Source organism: Lepisosteus platostomus, chromosome 6 (genome assembly GCF_059453375.1).
Source record: "Lepisosteus platostomus isolate fLepPlt1 chromosome 6, fLepPlt1.hap1, whole genome shotgun sequence".
Lineage (NCBI taxonomy): Eukaryota > Metazoa > Chordata > Actinopteri > Semionotiformes > Lepisosteidae > Lepisosteus > Lepisosteus platostomus.
The window spans coordinates 40,235,948-40,255,796 of record NC_142616.1 but is presented as its reverse complement, the minus strand read 5'-3'; the positions used below and the strand labels follow the sequence as shown (position 1 = coordinate 40,255,796).

At 36.4% G+C, this 19,849-nt stretch overlaps 1 protein-coding gene across 3 annotated transcripts in view; it reads left to right on the top strand.

Annotated features, from left to right (window-relative positions):
- rbm20 (RNA binding motif protein 20) overlaps positions 1–19,849 on the top strand; it is an 89,951-nt gene that overhangs the window by 5,666 nt on the left and 64,436 nt on the right. Inside the window, exon 1 of one of the 3 annotated variants that reach the window (XM_088635838.1) lies at positions 3,537–4,050. The exons of 1 other annotated variant lie outside the window; for it this stretch is intronic. In XM_088635838.1, coding sequence (XP_088491964.1) covers positions 3,923–4,050 — 128 coding nt within the window. In that variant the 5' untranslated portion in view covers positions 3,537–3,922. Of the gene's footprint in view, positions 1–3,536; positions 4,051–7,866; positions 8,028–19,849 lie in introns of those variants that run through there. One more of the 3 variants, XM_088635841.1, reaches the window with a different exon arrangement.

Below are 19,849 nucleotides of genomic sequence, written 5' to 3'. Positions count from 1 at the left end.
GTTAAGTTCCCTTTTCATTACTACCATTAACCTTTGAGGTTCCTATATAAAAGAAACATTTTATTAATCAGGATAGAGACAATGCAAGGACCAGTCTCTCAAAGCACTATAATCTAATGTAGAATCATCGAGAAATGTAAAATGAGAGAACGGAAAATGCTGTAGCCCTTTCAATATCTGAGCTCATGTTGGGGCAAAATACCTCATTCTGTCTGGCGTATTGCTTTTTGAAAGGAAAAGCAGGAACTCAGCTGGGTATTTTTAAGAGCTAGCAGCCTGCTCCATGTGCTCTGTGAAACTGTTCTTAGCATTCATCACGATCATCTTAATGTCAAATTTCACAGATATGACTAAGAAACATGCAACAATTAGTAATTCAGAGTATGAATTAAAATGAGGAATATAGCTCTAGTTCATTTTTTATCGTTTATGGTGGAAAGGACAGGAGGTTTGTTTTAGGGATGACACTCTAGCCTTTAGTGAAAATTCACCAACAAAACACATTAGTACACAGTTCTTAATTTTCTCTTCAAAGTGCCAGTTCTGTAATATTTAGTATCTTAACTTGCATTATAAAGTAGAAATAATCTACAGTCTCTTTCTGTTGTATTATTTCAATATTACTGTATATTAAGGTGATTCCCAAAAGCTTGCTGTAGTCATTTGGAAAAGAAACATCCCTTTCTATTTTGAAAATTCTAATTGTGACTGATATGAACAGCTGTAAAGTGCAGTTTTTCAGAGAAAGACTAATGCAAAGAGAGCTATTTTATTAACAAAGTCATCTGTAGTACAGTATATGTTGTGCTGGCAGAGGCTTAACGGGAATATATTTATGTACCGTGAAATCATCAGTCTTCTGTTAATTTCCTTAGTTAGGAAAACATTGCTTTAAATTACACTTTGGATATTACTGCTGAATAATAAGAGAAAAATTCTCAGCCCCACAGTTTTCATTTCCTTGAGTGAACAAATCCAGATGGTTAATTTGTAAATGTAGAGGAAAAATGACAAATGCATGAGCAAATGTGATAAAACAAGGGCTTAATCTTATATCTGCATAAAGGAGCTGTAGTTAGTTTGGAAATACTTTTTAAACTGAGATTTTGGACTCTGTCCATTTTTATGTGCTCGTGTAGCACTTTTGTCAGAAGGATATCCAATGGGATTTTCAAGAAATTAGGAAGAAAAAAATATAATTTTTTTTGTAAGAGTTTTGCTTTCAAGCTGAATGAGACTTCAAACCATGTGTACTTGGTGCCCACAATAAAATCTGTTCCCTTCTGCTTTTCGCTGTGCCATGACAGTACTTGTTACTCAAGTTCTACATTGGGCCAAAAGAAAATCAGTTTTGTTATTCAGGACTGCGATCTTGTGCTCTGTACATAAGCTTGTAGAGATCATGGTTGTCGACAGCAGCCTGTGCCCCCAGAGATGGAAGGAATTTGCCAGGTATGTTCCATGAACTTTTCCATCTGTCATTAAAACAGATGATGTGAAGAAAGGCTGAAATTATTACAGTAATTGGCTTTGGCTGACTGAAGATTTTTTGCTTTTTGACTTACCCTACACGTGGAATGAAGCCGGTTAATAATAAAATTCACTTGTTTCATTCTTCCGAGTTTTCTCCCAAGTATTTAGTTCCTATTCCAATTGTGTCATCTTTTCATATTCCTTTTGTTTCTGTTTGGAACTGAATAGTTTTTCAATTTGCTTTCTGGATTAGGACTGTAATGTAACGTATGTGCTACAGAGATTTACTAGGAATTATATTTCAGCTTTCTATTTAAAAAAATGGGAACTGTTTTAGAGTGCTTTTTAGTGCACGTTTTTTTATGGATCCAGAAAAAAAGTGATGGTCATTAATTACAGCGTGCACATTCATTAAAATGTTTTTGTTGTGAAAGCAGTTGCAGTTACTGTTCAGGCTTGCTCCTTTATGATTGATTTCATACTTTTTTTACTTTTTACTTTCATACTTTTAAATTTTTTTTTAAAGAATCTCAAGTACCTCATCACATTACTTTTGGGTTATTGATACTCATAACCAACCGTTTTTCTTAAAAGCAGAATGGCAACAACTTTAAAAAGTCCTGTTGTGAAGATGTTAGACATACTTTTAAAGTGGCAGGAAAATAATCTAACATGGCAAGAGAGTTACAGAAGGCAGAAGGTGTGTAGGTATAGGATAACACTAACTGGCCCATGGGCAGATATTTGAAATTGCTGATTAATTAATTGGCTTTAGAGCTCTTACTGCAACATTTTGGTTTTTCAGCATCTTACATTAATAGAAATTACTGCCACTGATGGGAATTTGTACACTAAAAAGTAAAAGCAAGGTAAAATCCCTATTTGCTTTGTTATACATCATGATCTTTGCCATTGAAGGACACAATCGTGGAACTAAGGTTTTATGTACTGGACCTTTGTGAAAAATAAACAGTCTATTTGCATTTTAATGAAAGCAATTCCTTTATCGTTTTGAATGATCTTTTTAATTTGAAAGTTAGGCAGATGTTACAATGTTAATCTCATTTTTTTCAAAGGGGGTGGGTCACCCGTTGACTTGTTGATATTTTACTTATTATACTGAGAAGCTTTAAAAACCCAGCAGATGTTGATGGTTTCAAATACTAATCTGTTGCATTTTAATGCCTCTCAAGTATAGATAATGTCATAAAAAAGTTTTCTGGATCTATCGTGTGCTCACTGTATGGATTTCAGAGGCCAAGCTATGATTACTTGGATATAAGCCTAACATTCTAGCTGAAAAGGACCATGTCTGTGAAACATTTGATGTAGTGATACCCGTCAGAAAGATTGATGGTCACTTCTGTAATGAATATGAAATCCATGTTTTGCACATCCTTGTAAAAAAGGGTCTTCCTGTAAAAAAAAAGTTCTAAACTGTGTATTTAGTTTTTCTCCAGGAAAACGGAAGCACTTTGGATGATGCTTTTGTCATGAATACTTCATGTTTTATATGAATACATGTCTTGCATTGCTGAAAACAATTGTCAGTAAAGATTTCTTTAGTGTTGTGTCGTATGGTTGGAAGTAATTTAATTTGGTCATGTTTTCTTTGCGGTTTAGCTGTATTGCAAAGCGCTATTATGACTCTGTCATACATTTAGTGTTATTGGAAATCATCGTGGTTTTCAGTGCCAGATAATACAGAAATTAATTTACGATCCAGCACTTCTGTGGTTTGCTCTCTAGTAAAAGTGCGACTGACGGCGCTTGATGAAGAACAGCACTTTCGTTTTGAATGGTTATTCTTCCCAGTGAATGATTTATTTAATGCATTCTAGCTTTCGGCACACAGATGTGTCACCTCAGACAAACGGCCACCACAAAGTGTCAATACTCTGACCCTGCTCTCAGTTCAGGGACGAGCTCCAAGTGATACAGCTGCTAAATTGATCCAGCACCTCCTGAGTGACTAATGGCATTCCTCACGCTTGGACTCCCCTGTGCCTCACTGAGGGAGACTGATAGGAAGCGGGGCTCTCCACTCAGTGTGTGGGCCTGGGGCTCCTATTGGCTAAGTGGCTTTCAACTTGCTTCCTGTCATTTCCTTTAAATCTTCATCCAGTCCAGTGTCGCTTCTCCTAAAGAGCGTTTCTTCTGGCCTTCTTTTTTTTTAATTGGATAAAGGAGGGGGGGGGAGGGGGTAGTGGTGGTGGTGGTGTTGGTGGCAGTTGCTGATATTCCTGATCCAAAACTGGAGAAGTTTGCTGAGCTTATCAAGTGCAGAGAAGTGCTGCCACAGGCTACTGCAGTGTTACTTTAATACAAGATAAACTTTTTTTTTCCCCAGGATCTTAGTTTGGCCTTTGTTGTGTAGGAGAAAGCTCTGTGTAAGGGGGGGGCAGGGACGGTCAGGGGTGGGAAAGGTGGACAAAACTCCATATCTGCCATGAAACAGACACGGGAAAGTGGTTTTGAAGCTCGCTACCAAGGTTTCAGGAATGGGGCAACAAAAGCGCCCAGTCGTGGTTCCAAGGAAGTTTCAGGGGCCACAAGCCTCTCCAGTCAAGTCCAGAGGTAAGAAAAATTAAATATTCAAGTTGTGCCACTCGAGAATAGCAATGTCTTAAATTGTAATTAGTTTGCGACAAGTTTGAGTGATGTGCCGTGTAGCCTGAAATTGCACCTTAACATACAGTGTCCAGGTAGTTCTATGTCTCTTGAAATCACTGTTGATTAGTTCTAGTTCTCATTTTAAGGAATGAGGATTATATTAAAGGTTTAAAATTGTGTATGACACACTGGAAGAGTAAATTATACAGTATAAGCCAATATTTCATATGCTAGATAGGAAGTAATATGTTTAGTCAAGCAGTTTTTAACTTCATCCTTTTTTAGCATCCTGTGCAGAATTTAATCTGTTAATGTGAAAATGTTTTGAGTAATTTAGGTTAGCTAGCTAAGAGAATAAGTCTAGATTTATTTAATGCAGAGTAGTATTTTGTAATCAATATTTGTATTAAATTAGTATTTATATTTAAATGCACAAAAACTGCAGGTAGCTACTTTGTAGAGCTTTGATTGGAGTAAGGAGTCTTACACATTTCTCAGAATATTTCTACTATTGTAATGGGATGCTTAGCAGTAGAGTTCAGTTTATCTCTCCATAAAGACAAATTACAGGCTGCAAAGCCTGTAAAATGGTGATATATTCAACCAAGAACTTGTAAATATGGAGAATTATTAGGCTATTGTGTTAGTTTCCGATTTGCTAAATTGCACAGTTAGTATTTTGTCTGGAAAGGCAACATTTTATATTTGTCTAAGTAGTTTTTTAAAAACGTCTCTCAGTACATTAACATATTCTGATCATGTGCAAAGTTTTAGAGGACCTCTTTCGAAGCTTTATTTCTTCAGTGCAAAATTTGCTATATTTTTGCTAAATGAAATGTTCTAAAATGGAACATTGAGTTTTCTCTCTTGATGGATTATATTACCTTCAGTAAATTGAGCTTTTAATCTTTTTACAATCTGAGACTAGAAATGAATAATTTGGCTAGTTATGATTCTGTCAAATCCGTTGTAGTGATGCAGGGAAATTTGAAGCCTTACAACTTAAATGTAACTTTTAGCATTTTATTGATTGTGTCATATACTTGAAAGTAATTTAATTTGCTTGTGTTCAGATTTCTTTGTGGTTTGTGATTTATTGAAAAACTTTCATTTTCATAAAGAATACATTTTAGTTTCTAATCAGTAGAGAAATAGTGTAATGAATTTCTGTTTTTGCAATTTATTGAACGGATTAATAAAATCACATTGACAATTTATCATAATCCTTCACAAATTTAAGATTAGTTTTATCCTTTTCCATGACTAAGACATGTACATTGTTCTCACAAGTTGTGGTATTGATTTTTTTTAGGTAATTGAATCGTCCCTAAATCGCACATCCTTGCAGTGGTAGACCATCTAATTTTTGTTAATAATTTTTGATCATTTTATAATATGATGTAGTATTTTTTTCATTTGAAAGTTTTATTGAGCATTACATTTCAGATTTCATAAATGCAGTGTGTGAATATTGTGGATTTGTAAACACATGTGTGACCAAATAAGATTAAAGGATCTACTTAATTCCAGTAGTATTATTTATAAGACAAAAATTACCCTAGATTACATGATGGTCATCTCTTTTTTTGCATCTACAATATTCTTATTTTATTTTAGTAATTATGCCAAAGGAAAAGTTGACAATAAAATTGTCCAATCTAAATAAGGGTCACAAGACATTTTGTTAATTTAAGACTTTTAAGCTTCATTTTGTAGAGATCATCTCTAAAGAAAGAAATGTAAGTTACTTTTAAAAAGTAACTTACACAGCAGAGAAACAGTAGAGAGCTACTAATGTCCAGAGGGTTACAGCTTTGTCTTTTGCAGTTCTTTCCAAATTCATGTTCCAGATATACAGATTGCCAAAAGGTTATGAGCAAACGTCGGTGAGGGGGTTAAATAGTTTTTTTTCAGTAGTCAGTAGTTTCAAATTTGGGATGTTTGAAACGTTCTGCAAGACCTGGAAATGCTCAAACTGACCTTGATAAGTAAGGCAATTACTTTTTTCATGTAGGATATCCTGAACGAAATAAACACAATTTGAGTATACCAGGACCGGAATCAAAGGAACTAACTCTGAGAAAACCAAATCCCAGCTGCTTTTTGTTCCTAGTGGTCCCAGTTGGCTATTAGGTTGTCTTGTTTGATGTTTGTCATTAATATTGTTGAAAATGAGGTGAAGGAGTGATCCAGTCGTTGAAGTGTGTCAGATAATATATTTAAACAAAAACAATTTACATATTTGCATCATCTGTCATTTGAATAGTTTTACTTTTTTTCCCCAGATACTGAGTGAAATGCTTTTTGGAACAATTTAAGATGTTTTTGAATTGGCTTATATTTCCTACAGTATAAACATCTCTGATTTAGGTGAAGTTTTATGTGTAACTTTAATGTTTAATAATATAATATTTAAGATTTGCTGCCGTTTCCAAAATACAAATTGAGAAAAGCTCAGATACTATCATAGACCAAACACACAGCCTTTTCTTCCAGATAAATGAGCATTTATCTTCATTTATCTTTGTCTTCATTTCTAACATTCAGAATTAAAGTCCATTTGATCTGAAATATTTGCTGCACATAATTAGCAATTTGTTAAATTATTTAGTATGTAATAATAAATGTTGTATTATTTAACATATTTACAACTGTATATTAGTAAAGGAATTAGTTCTAATAATTATGAAGTCTTAGCAGGACCTTGACATTATTTTATATGTCTAATATATCTGCTAACAATATTTTACTTTATACCTTTTAAGGCAATTAAATGATTCCCTTTTACGTGACAATCTGCGCAAATTGCAGTTTTCCAAATTCTTACTTTCTTACACTTTTTGTTGAAGTTTTTTTAGTTACTTTTGACTCGGAAGTGTATGAAGCACATTGTTAAACCTTTAGGGGTTCCAGTTTAAAGTATTTTTCGTACATTGCCACACATAGATCAATGCTTATGAATAAAAATACAGGGAAATTTTATTTTTTAATCCAGAGATTCTCATATTTTGTGTGTAAAATATCCAGTAAAGCCAAAGGAACAATAATTTTTGCAGTATTTTATTTTAAACAATGATTTATGTTAATACTTCTGTTGGCGACCTGGTTAAAGTTTTCACATTGTTTGCTTTTCTTTGGAAATATTTTTTTTCTGTGCTTGTTGTTATGAAGATTACTTTTAAAATTAAGCATCCTGCTAATAAGTGTTTTAACACAGAGTAAAAACCAAAGTTTTAAAACTTTTATCCAAATGTAGATTTCCACTTTTTCATTTTACAGTCCGATTTTAAGCATATAAACACAATATTTTCTACTTGACACATTTTAATTTCATAATCTTGTTTGTATTCTTAATGAATGGTCATACTTATAAATTATTTCCATATAAGATATATAATTTTACATTTCCTACTGTTAATTGGACTTTAAATCTGACAATTTGCATTCTTCTATTTCCTTAAAGTTAAAGCGATTAAAATTTAGCTTTACGATCTGCACTAAAGTACACATTTAATTTTGTTAGAAATTTTGGCAATTAAGAGGTTCTGGTCTGTGTCGCTGCCAAAGATTCATCAGGGTGGTGTTTGGATTGCCAAACCAGAGATACTCCAGGTTGTTTTAAATTGCAATCATCCCTGCTCAGTATGGAAAGCAGTGGTGAAGTATTGTCTCCCTGTGCACAGCACTGCTGGAGTCTGTGTGCCTTCATCGCTCTTCCTCACACCTGCTCCCTCTATATCACCCCGAGTGCTTGTCACGCTGGGGAAGTTGCCTCTGACCTGTCACTGGGGAGTTTGGATGATAGGCACGGAGGCACCGTTCAGGGACAAAACTTTCGTGGTTTTTTTTTTTCCTCGCTGCATGGTCTTTTGCAGAACACCAGCTTGAACCCCATACCACACCATTGTCAGAGCCATTGAGTAGAAAATGCCGCGGGAAAGGTAATGTAACAACGACCGAGCTTTGGGTAATGGAGTCGGCCGAGCGCGTTGCCCGATTGCTAACTGCTGCTGTGCCACATTGGGAATTTCTGGTGGGGAAAAAGGATCTTGTACATTCCCGACTACAAAACTTAACCATAAAACTTTAAGTGCTTTATTTAGGAATGGATCGCTTAGTCTTACGACCATGTTCTTGACCTTGGCCCTTAAGAGTTTTGCAGAGTTACGGTAGCTCCTTAACTTTCTGAAAAATAGTGACGGCGAATGAGCATTTTGATTGCTTTGCCTCTTCAAGAACTTGAAATTACTGTGGCTCAAGTGGCGATCATCTAGCATTTTTGCCTCGAATCTGGATTCAAGGTGAAGGTTTAGAGGTGGAAATATTCTTTCATGTTAAGGAATGAGCTTTTTATGAGCTGCAGATGACAAGAGCGTTAGCCCTTTTGCAAACGAAACAAGCACTTTGGGAACGGATCTCCATTTAAAACTTGTTTGCTGTCATTCTGTCAGATCCAGGCCTTCCATGTTGTAGAATCATCTAAACCCCAGGTCAGCATCAAATATCACTGCTGGAGACTGCCATCAAAGCATTGAGGAAACACAATGATGTAGATCAAATCAGTTTAAGTTCTCAAGAACAATGAATGCTCTTAGATATATGCTGCTTGTGTAACATGTCAAGTGCTCTTAATCCTTTTGCTTTGGTGAAAAATAACTTACCAAGGCATGGTATTTACTAGACTAATAAAACCGTAATCACTATACCAGTTGTCTCTTGTAAAACAGACTTAGCAGTACAGTTAAAGTGCACACGCAAAATGATTGTATGAAGGACAGATGGCAAGCTGAAGTTTCAATGCTGAAGCAAAGAGAGAAGTAAAATGTTCCGAAAAATAATTTCTTCTTAGAAAGCATGTTGTGCTTTTTTTCTGTCATATTTGTGGGTCCAGACTAAATGTTTTTGAGCTATATTTGTGTGATTTAAGGATGGTGGTAAGGTTGTATGTACCCTATGCTTTAAACTTAGTACCACAGCTTTTCAAGTAATTAAGCACTTTAATAATACCTCCCAAGGTACAAAAAATCAGAGTTGCTGTTTCAGTTGCTCAGAAAAATGAGAAATGGTATTCTATAATTACAATTGTTGAAATTCATTCTCCTTTAGTTTACATAATCGTTCACCTTCTTAATATCCCCATAGGAAAAGTTATGGAATTAGTTAATTGGGATCACGGTGAGCTTGATTTTTTTTTTCTCCCCAAACTGTGACAGTGATCACTCACTGAATGTATTGAGATCTTTTGTCAAAGTGGTTTTTACTTTATGGCAGCTAGAGGCAATTGGTTGAAAGATCATCTTACTTTGTCTAAACACAAGCTGGTTTTACGGAGAAGAAACACTATCAATGAGGGATAAGCACATGCTTCATTAAAGCAATTAAAAAAGTAATATTTTGAACTGTGGCATTTTTATTAATTTATTTTTATAAAGTTAATTGAGAAGAAAATGGTCACTGGAAGTTAGAACCTTGAGACCAATTTTTACTGCTGGGAATTTCCTGGAGCAGTAAAAGCTGCCTTAAATGTACAGCGGGATCCAGCATATCTGAACCCACGATGCTTTGCCTTTGATTCCAGATCTCTTACATTTTCAGTTTTCTCATTAAACTCAATCCAGAATACGCAACTGCTGTAGGACACTCCTGGAGTAACCAGTGGATTTTAGAACTGAAGTAACTTCATGCAGTATAGCGTACAGTATACCGTATTTAATTTCTAGTAATTAAAACAAAACAACACATACAGTATAGCAGAACTGTGTAAATGAATGGTGTAATAGTAAGAGCCGGTGTCTTATATCCTGAGTCCGAGTTACAGAGGAAATAAGGTTATGGGGAACGATGGATAAACTATACTTGTTGTAAAAGCCTTGGGTATGGACAGATTACACTCAAACACAAGAATTACTAATGCGAGCTTAAGATACAGCATTTAAATTGAAAAGCTAACACAAAATTTAATACAAACTAAAATACACTTTTTTCCTCTCCCCTCAGCAATGGATTTCTGTGGTATTAGTGGCTAGGATTGCCTTCGTCAGTTATCGATAGTCTTTTTTTTTTCCCAAACAGGAAACTTAAAAGTAACCCAAACTTACCCAATTGGGTCTTAATTCTAGGATCGTGGTACATCCAGCTATCTCAGAGGATAGAAGTAACAAAAGCAAAGAAACAATCTGGGGAGGATGGGTTTCTAAACATGAATTAACTGTATTGTACTTGGCGTGTACAAGTAAACTTGAAATAGCTTCCCAGTGGAGACCCATCAAAGAATAAAGCAGAATGCATTACAATTGCTGTGCCACTTGGTGAGCAAAATGCCTTTTACTTTTCTAGGAGTGATTTAATTAGCGTACAGGTGGTAGTGAATTTTGTCAAAGGAGCAATAGAAAAGACTTCTGACGGAGATTTTCAGGTATTAAATGTTGTTACAATGGCCCCAGCTCAAGCTCTTGTGGGCTGTTATTTGGTCAGCCAGTATAACCACGTTCGCAACCGATTGGCTCATTATGCAGAAAGTAATCCAAACTTTTTTTTTACAATGGAGAGATTTTATTTTCTGACATCTATATTTGCAAATAAAATCGTTACCATAGAAAATGAATCTCCTCTGCATTAACAGTGTATGATTGTACAGTAGATGTAATAAAATTACAGTCAAGCCAAACTTATGTTTGTTTTCCAGTGTCTTAATCCTCACAGTCAGGAAGGTAATTTTGTTGAAAACAGTCATCTTAGTATTGACATTAAGGGGGGGATACAGTTTCAGCACCAAACACTAACCAGTGGTTAAACAGAACCTGAAAAAAGCCCTAAAGGTCATACACACTTCTTCAGAACAAGTGAGCGAAACAAAGCTGTCATTTTATGTTATGAATGTGTAGCTCAGTGGGAATTATCCTGGATACATACTGAAAAGGTCTTAACATTTCATTCGTCATTGTCAAACGAAAAGTAAAAAAATAGTCAAATAGTCAGGTGAAGTGATGTTTTAATGCCACCTATTCAATGGAAATGTCAGTGATTGCGGATTAATTCTCCAGGTTTCAGCAGTTTAGAGAAGTTATTTTTTTAAGAATAACGTGTCTAAAAGCATTACCCTCTGAACGGTTAGGTTTATAAAATCTCCAAGGCCTTATTTCAACTGCCTTGCGATGCCCATTGTCAGTGTTTAAGGCCTAGCGAGCAAGCTGCTTCACTGTTAAAAATAAAGTAAGGAATGCTTTGTGTGCTGCTAATTAAAGTCTGTTTCACATTCATTAGAATAAGCTTAGGAAAAGGCTGCGTTAACAGAACGTAATGCCCATCATGGTGGGGAGCAAATTTATTAATAGAAATTTCTCTGTTCTATCCCGTGAAAAAATATATGTAGCAGAACTGGCAGAGGTGAAAGGTCCCTCAGCAAGATTATCACAAGCTAAATTTAAATAGAGGATCATGGTTTATAGAAATATTTTAATGAATAAAAGAATTCTCTGAAGAGAGAATAAAAATGTAATAGCTGAGATAATGATCATGACAATGCACTGAGTACAACAGGAAGGAAAAGATAAGGCCCGGCATCTGTCATTGTAAAACATGCTATATGTTTAATTCAGTTAGCTAAATCAATGTGATGTAGGTAATTAAAAGCTTAATTAAAATTAATCAACAGATTTGCTAGTTTTGTTGGGTGTTTTTCCTTCATTTCATAAAGGCTAGATACTTTTGTTATCCACACGAAGAGCTGTGTGTTCTGTCGCTCATCACATCGTGACTTAAGAGGTCTCGGTAATGAAAGCATGCATTGCACAGTCACATAGCAGGCCTACCAGACAATGTGTTTATCTCTGATTTATTGCATCAGACAGCCAGTGTTGATAAATTAAAAAAACAACAGCAGGAGCATTGCATTAAGAAACATGTAGGCTATTCTTAGTGGCAGCAAGCAGCTGGGTTGTCTTTTTCAAAGAGGTCATTTGTTTTCTTCCGGGTGTGCAGTGAATCCTAGAGACAAGCTTCTGTGATTTTTAGTTAAATCCCATAACAGTAATATTAGGAGTGTTGATGATGGAAGTGGTCTCTGTTTTTTTTTTTTAAAAAAAAACCAGAGTAAATCCCGGAATAAAGCACTTCTACTACAGCCACAGTTCCGTGCTTGCCCTGAACAGCTGAGCAGGAGACTTAGCAGCACTTGTAGTCACTCCAATGGCATTTTGCTTTGATCTCCTTGGGAATTATTGCGGAAAATCAAGTTAAAACTGTCACGCATGTTTCAAAGGCAGCCCGCTAAGCACGTTCAGAACCATCAGGCTGAGACTGACCTTTTAGATGTGTTCTAGTTTTGCGAGTCTCACTTTTACAGTTAGCAAGTCAACATCCTCTGTTGCCTCACTCATCATACAGTATGTCATGGTCATTATGACCATTCCATCCCTTGTACACTGAGATGCACTGTTTTTGATTATCCTAGATTTAACTGTTGTAAGCTTTGTAACAGCAGAACTTATATTAGAAACAGTCATGTTTAATATAATATTGTTACAACAACCAACAAATTGGGCTGGGTTCAGGAATTTTATCAAATGCTCTGGTTTCCTCCTAATCTTCCAGGTCTGCTTATCTGGTGTCTCTCAATCCTACCCTCCTGTGCTGTGCAATAGACCGGTATACCATACAGGATGTAGTCCCCATGTCATATATGCTTCAGCCATAGGCTACAGGATACTGGAACAACCAGTTTTAGAATAATGGATGACTGAACACAATTAAACTGGTTCTTAATAGTCTTCCTTCCACAATTTTTTTTTTTATAACCATTTGATCAGCCATAGGAAAATTTTGAAGGAAAAGGAGGTGGCATTTTGGACTTGGTTTGAACTTAAGCTACTTAATTAAATCTTCACCTGTGTAACTCATTATCAAAAAGAGAATCTTCACTTTGGGGTGAACACAGTTTCACTTTTATTTTTGTTTTGGATTCTTTAAATTGTAATTTACTACAGGTGTGATGTAGTGAAACATAAATTTGTGTTGAGATATTCTTAAATTGGCTTTGCGTGGAAGGAATTAATAGTTCCTAAGCTCTGTTTAAAATAAATGAGACATAGAATGATTCAGTTGGGATTGGTGAAGCCTAGTCTCCATCAGATTTCTGTTAAATAAAATTTGATTTGAGATTTTTAATGACCTTATGAACTGAAACTGGGAGCTGAAATCCTCTTTAGTTCCGCAGCGAATTTGATCTTACTTGGATTTATTTGTGCTGGCTCATAGAAAGTATTCTAACTGCCTCGGAATTAATCCCAGAATGCATTATTTGGTCCTCATAAATAAAGGCCTTGTCCATATAAATTAAGAATGACTCCTGCCAGCTGGCCGTGTTCACACACATCTGATACTTGCCCAGAGTCCTGCAAGGATGTGTAAGAGGTAATGTTCAAGTGTGTGCAGAAAACAATGCGGGTTCCCAAATCCAATAACTACATTCTTTTGCTTGAAAACACTTCTAAACTATTCTATTCATCCATCAATTTTCTGACTGCTTTATCCAATACAGCCTATCCCAGTAAGCAACAGGCGCAAGGCAGGATACACCCTGGATGGGATGCCAGTCCATTGCAGGGCAGACACAAACACACACAATCTCGCAACAGGGCTAATTTTCCCAGAAGCCAAACTGGAGCACCCAATAGAAACCCAAGCAAAGTGTACAAATTCCACACAATAAACATTTACTGTTATCTTTTCCATTACTTGTTATCTTGCTCAGCCTATATATGTGTACATGGGTGCAGATTCAATAAAGTAATTTCCCATTAAGGTACCATTTGGTTGCATTTAACTTTATATTTAATTTACAACACTTCTAAAATCTTTATAACTTGTAATGCAGAAAGAGAACATTAATAGCATTGATATCCTGGTAGGACTTAACCTTGGCAGGTGATTGCATTGCACATTTATTAATATTAGTAATACTATTCTCACATATAAGTGATCTGGTGAATATTTGAATTATAAAGCATACTTTGTGACCCCTAAGGTGTTACACAACAGTACTAATACAGGGCAGCATCAGAACTTAACAACTTCACACTTACGTGAGCAGTTTAGTTTCCTCCCACTCCGCCATAACATGTGATGTGTGTCTTTGAAAGTCATGCTGTCATCCCAGCTTTAAATACTGCTATGGTAAGTGATGAAATTATGCCTTGACGTATGCTAAACATGTTCTGAGTACGCAAAATTGTCATGCTGTCCCGTAAAAGCAGCTTCTAATGCCAAACTACAAAAAAACTGTGGTTCTAGCTCTAACATTTGAGTATGTTTAGTAAATACATTTGGCCCATTGTGGAGTTTCTAATTCTGGAACTGTCAGGTTAAGTAGCTTATACCCATTACATACCCCACATACCGACAGGGAATTAGTTATCTATATCCAGACAGTACTGCTGGTACTTGATGCAGATTTATAACTTTGTGTGAGGTTATCCTGCCCGGGAGGAAAGATTGAAGTGTTTTGTCTTACTGGACAGCTAAAAATGGATTCTGTCTGAATATTTTTTTAAAGAATCACTTCTGGGGCATGTTTTTCAGTTCATGCCCAGGATGAAATGTGCAATATATGTGGATGCAGAAAACAATCCATCATTCTTGATCTGCTGTCAGTAAAAATTGAAAATTTCAAATCTTTGGGCAGTGCTGGAAGAGATTGACCAGTATTTCATGTTGTTGTGCCAGGACAGATTGGCAGACAGTGATCACTATGAAATAATCTCTCCTAGAGGCTTGTGGGATTCAGATAAGAACATGTATCAGGTAATAGCACTCCTATACTGGCCAAATATTTTTGTTATTGTGAAGAATGTGGTTGAACAAAATGAGCACTAACCCCTCTTCAGGGATATAAAATGATCTTTCAGGGATATGAAGAGGCAATATCTAGATAAGATCAGACCTGGGTACAAGATATTCAAGGTGGTGTTGCACTTCCAGAAATCAATCCTTGCCCACTTCTTAGAGCTTGGAGTCCGCAATTTTCAACAATGAGTTGAAGAACCCCTTGATGCTAGCTGTTTTGTATAAAACCAATTCAAGGCATTCTCTTGCAGCATGACAATGTGAGAACAAGCAGAACTCAAGCATCTGTTGACACTTTGAAATCTGATTTGCACATCTTTAGATCCCAGAAAATCATGGAAGATCATATTGTTCTACAGTGACCTTGATAAGGTTAAACATTTTCTGTGTGCAATCTCATGACGTACATTTAACAGTTGTCCTCTCTTCCAAGAGCTAGAAACCAGACATGTTCTTTTGTGTTATGTTTAATAGATATAAGTTACACCTGGCAAAGTACAAGTATTATACCAAGGTGGACGAATAAGACAATTAGGCACTGTGATTGTTAAATTGAGTAGGAATATGTACCAGCATCTTCCTGCTTCAACAGTTTTATTCACCAGCTAAATGTGTGTGATTGTTGAGATCGTATTATTTATTATCCTTATGTATCATTAATTACTAACAGTTGAAGAGGTGGGGGCTCCAATACAGTGGTGAAAAAATGTTTGTGAACTCCAGTATAATTATGGAAATTACATTTTCTTGCCATGATACCTTTGTTTAATTGAGACAAGTCTTTTCCTATCTAACCAAAAGGGTTTATATTTACCAATTCCACATTTATCCACAATGGTGTATGAAGTAGAAAAAATGTAATTGAAAATCAGTGTACAGTTAGTGAAATAAGTGAAACCCTAGTCTGCTTAATTAACGGGGTAGTTAGAAGAAGGTAAATATTTTGGTAACAAATAAGAACTGAGTTTGGGCAGCCTTCTTGAATATAATGGTCTTCACTAAACAGATTAATGAAAATACTTCTTGCCATAACCAAAACAGATTTCAGAGGACCTCAGAAAATGAGTAATTGATACTCATTAGTCTGGAGAGAGTTACAAAAACATTTTTTAAACATTTGGGGCTCCATCCGTCTGGTGTCAAACAGTCTACAAATGGAGAATATCCAAGACCAGTTATCCTGCCAAGACCTTCCCATGAGCAACCCAGAAAATCATCCTGGAAATGACAAAGAGAAACATTGGAGGGTCTGTTAGTCTCTCTCACTGTGTTGAATGTTTGTGTTCACGCCTCTACCACCAGAAAAAGACTGCACATGAATGCTTTTCATGGGTGTAAGACACTCTCTAAAAAGAGCATTGTATTAATATTAAAAATAATTAAGTAACTTTGTGGAATTGTAATAAAGAGAATTTTGTATAAACTAAAACGATTGATGTATATCATCATGGAGAGTTACTTCTGAAAGACGCACAGGTCATTTCCATAGTGGATTGCTCTATATTAGTAGCTTAATCATTAAGATAAAACTAGAAGAATGTCGAACGTCTATTTTGAGCAAGCTAGTCATGCTCAGGTGGCTTGCTCTATCTGTGCAGTCCAGCCACAGACTTTGAACTGTTTTTCATCATGCAGATGACAAGCTGTTTCTAACTCCATGACGTGGGCGTTTTAGGCCGAGATAAAATTAACCGGTTTAGGCGACGTGCTGTAGGGCAAATTTACTTTTTTTTTAGATATCCAAACCTTGTTGGGTCCAAGACTGAGGTTTTGGTTTGTTTTTACAAATTCGGGTTGTGCCTGTGGATTCTCTCCAGAGGCAAAGCAGATTTGGACAGAGAGGAGTGGGCTGGAGGCTACAGGAACCTTAACTTGCCATATACTTGGCAACTGGTCTTGCAGTGTGACCAGTGAAATCCGTGCCTGTCATCGGCTGGCTCCCCCGCGCTGCCGCAGGCAGTGTGGGGCCGGCCGTGTGTGAAGAGGCGCAGAGTTGGACGCTGTCTTTCAGAAGGAGAGTGCGCCCACATGTCCCTTGTCCCTCCTGTTCCACTGAGAGTCATAGTGATGTAACAGGTGGATTGATAATCGAGGAGCCCAAACTGGCAGTTGAAAATAAATTGGCCGTAGAAGACTTTGAAAGAGAAAAAAATGAAGATTTTTATCAGAACTGCCATGCAAACTCCCCAGTACCTAGGATTAGGAAGTCACTGGACATCACAGACATTGCATTAAGGTCACACCTAAAAAAATCCCCTTTAAGTAATACATTAAAATCTGTTTTGCAGAGAGCAAAGAACATTTTTTTTTTCAAATATCTTCACCCTTTTTCCTGGGTGAGAGATACGCCATAGGAATGTTCTGACAAATTTTAGCCCTAGTCTTGGTGGTGCTCTGTAAATTGAACACGGATTCTTAAAGAAAACCTGTCACAGCTAGATAGTGGTCATCACTTGTTTTTGAGGAAATGTTACACTAGTCTAATCAAGACCCAGTTGCAACTTTAAAAATTGAGTTTTTTATCTATAGATAAAACACTGCTCCATTTAAAAAGAATCAGTTAGGCAGTTGGCTACCGTAGCTGTCATTTTCCTTTTTTTAATTAAAAGCCTGGCATTTTTCTGTAAGTAGTGAGCAGCAAAGGCACTTTCCAAAGTGCTGAACTCTTCATGATTAATGAACAAGTTATTAGAAAGAAAGAAGACTTTGTGATTGTAAATAACATTTGGTTATTAGTTCATGCAAAAAGGTCCTAAGGATTTTAGTTGCTATTTAATTAAAGTATCTATGAGATGATGACAGTGTCCTTCTTTACTCCTGTTAATAGTTACATGTAAGTTATTACCATGATATACTGGTTTATTAATTTGACAGAGTACCTCTAAAGCAAATGGGACTACACAGTGTACATTCTCTATCTGGTATCCAAATGGTTTTTGAATGTACACATCTGTTTCTTGGAGAGGATCCCTGGAATATCAGGTTGCGCTGTCTTAGGATGAGCTAAGTCCTTTTGCTGAGGCTTGCTATAGTTAGCCAAAAATTCTTTCAGAAAACTTCAGTCACTCTGAGCTGGTCAGGGAAATTGTGTCCACTTCAAAATGAGAGTCTCAGAAACATAAAGGAAGAGTGAACAGTAGAGTTTTTTAATTCTTTCCACGTCTCCGTTAAGCTTGCCTCTTAAACAGACTAAACCAGAGAGTGTTCCAAATCCGGTAAATAACTCTTTGTGTGCTGGTGTAAAGCTCTTCAGAAATATAGAAAGTTCTTGTGGAGATAGATCACGTGGGGCGTGTGCTGCAGATTCCTTCAGGCTGCATTAGAAAACTAGTGAAACCCGATTCTCGCGTCTGAGAGAACTATCTCCCTGTCAGCAAACTCATCTGCCTGTCATTAACTGTCACCCAAAAAGACATGACTTAACCCTTCAGAGTGCGTTTCACTGCTGCATGTCCTAAAATAAATAGCCTACTTATACGTGCAGAGTGAGCTAAGTGAAACTTAGACATTGCATTAAGGTCACATCTAAAAAATCCCCTTTGAGTATTTAATTATCATCTGTTTTGACATTAGCACATTTTTTTTTTCATAGATGTTCACCCTCTTTCCTGGGTGAAGGATATGCCATAAGAAAGTTTTAAAGAAAGAAGATTTTATTTTTAGATCTTATTTCTGCATATTAAACAGTTTTAGTGTTGTAAGGATGAGCTGTGTAGTTTTGTGAATTTTCTTTATAGTGTTTGTTAGTTTGTTCCTCCGTGTTAGTTGTCCTATTTTCTCACTGGTACGGTTGTGCCAGTTTAATCTACTGTGGTTTTAGTGCCACATCAAGAAATAGACAAACAAGCTGTTAATATCTTCACAGCTTCTAGAAAACATCTGGATGCACAAGGCAGCTGGGAATGGGCATTACAGTCAGCAATTCAAGTGTTTATTTCCATGTCTTGCACAATTGTGGCATTTTAACTGCCTTAAAACTGTCTTCTGCATGATACAGGCAGTTAAGTCAATTTTGCCACAAAGCTTCCATTATTTTTCATTTGGAAAGAAATCAAAACGGCATTTTAGTATTTTCTTCTTCTCCGAGGAACTGGAAAGTGAAATCTGTGGGTATGCTGCCTCTCCTACATCTGCTGCAACAGGTCACAGTTAAAGGGATGATGAAAATTCATGTGGAATTTAAGTGTACAGTATTTCTTCAGATCGTCAGTGCTCACTGGGCAAAGAAATACCACGGGCAGTGTTTGTGAGAATTCTTTTAATCTTCAGTGTGCCACTTTTCTTCAAAGTGCGCTATGGTAGTAGCATTTCCAAAAAAAGTCAACTAATTGCATTTCCCTTTAATCTTAGTCTTGAATTTTCTTTTGAATGTGACCTACTAAGGACAAAAAAACAAGCACTTATGTTTTATTGTATATGTATAAGCCTGTTTATTGTGTTTATTGTGCATGTATAAGCCTTTTTATCCTTCTCACTAGCAGTCCCTTGATAGGAGACATGTTCCGACAGCAGCTTGATCTATTCAGAAATGGCTTCAGAAATTGTCTGCACGCCATGCAGAATAAGCTTCAGTTCCTCAGTAGGAATTACTTGGGACTTGATCTGGGCTGTGGAGTGGATGATTCACTTTTTCCAAACCCACAGTCGCGAAAGGCCACCTGTGTAGCCCTGGTTTAGAACAGTGGCAAATTGTCAATTCCACATCAGCAGCATCTCCCAATGTTTTTTTCACAGATTGCTTTACATAACTGAGCTGGGAAGTCGTATAATATTGAGCTGTAATATTTACTTTTGTGCCACGTATTTGTAGTGGAGAAACTCTGCACTCCGTCACTAATACCTGTCCATTAATGTGAAATCTCTTAGTGCAGTTCTTTGAAAGATAAGATTTTTATTGTTGGTTACATGTAAGGACCCTGAC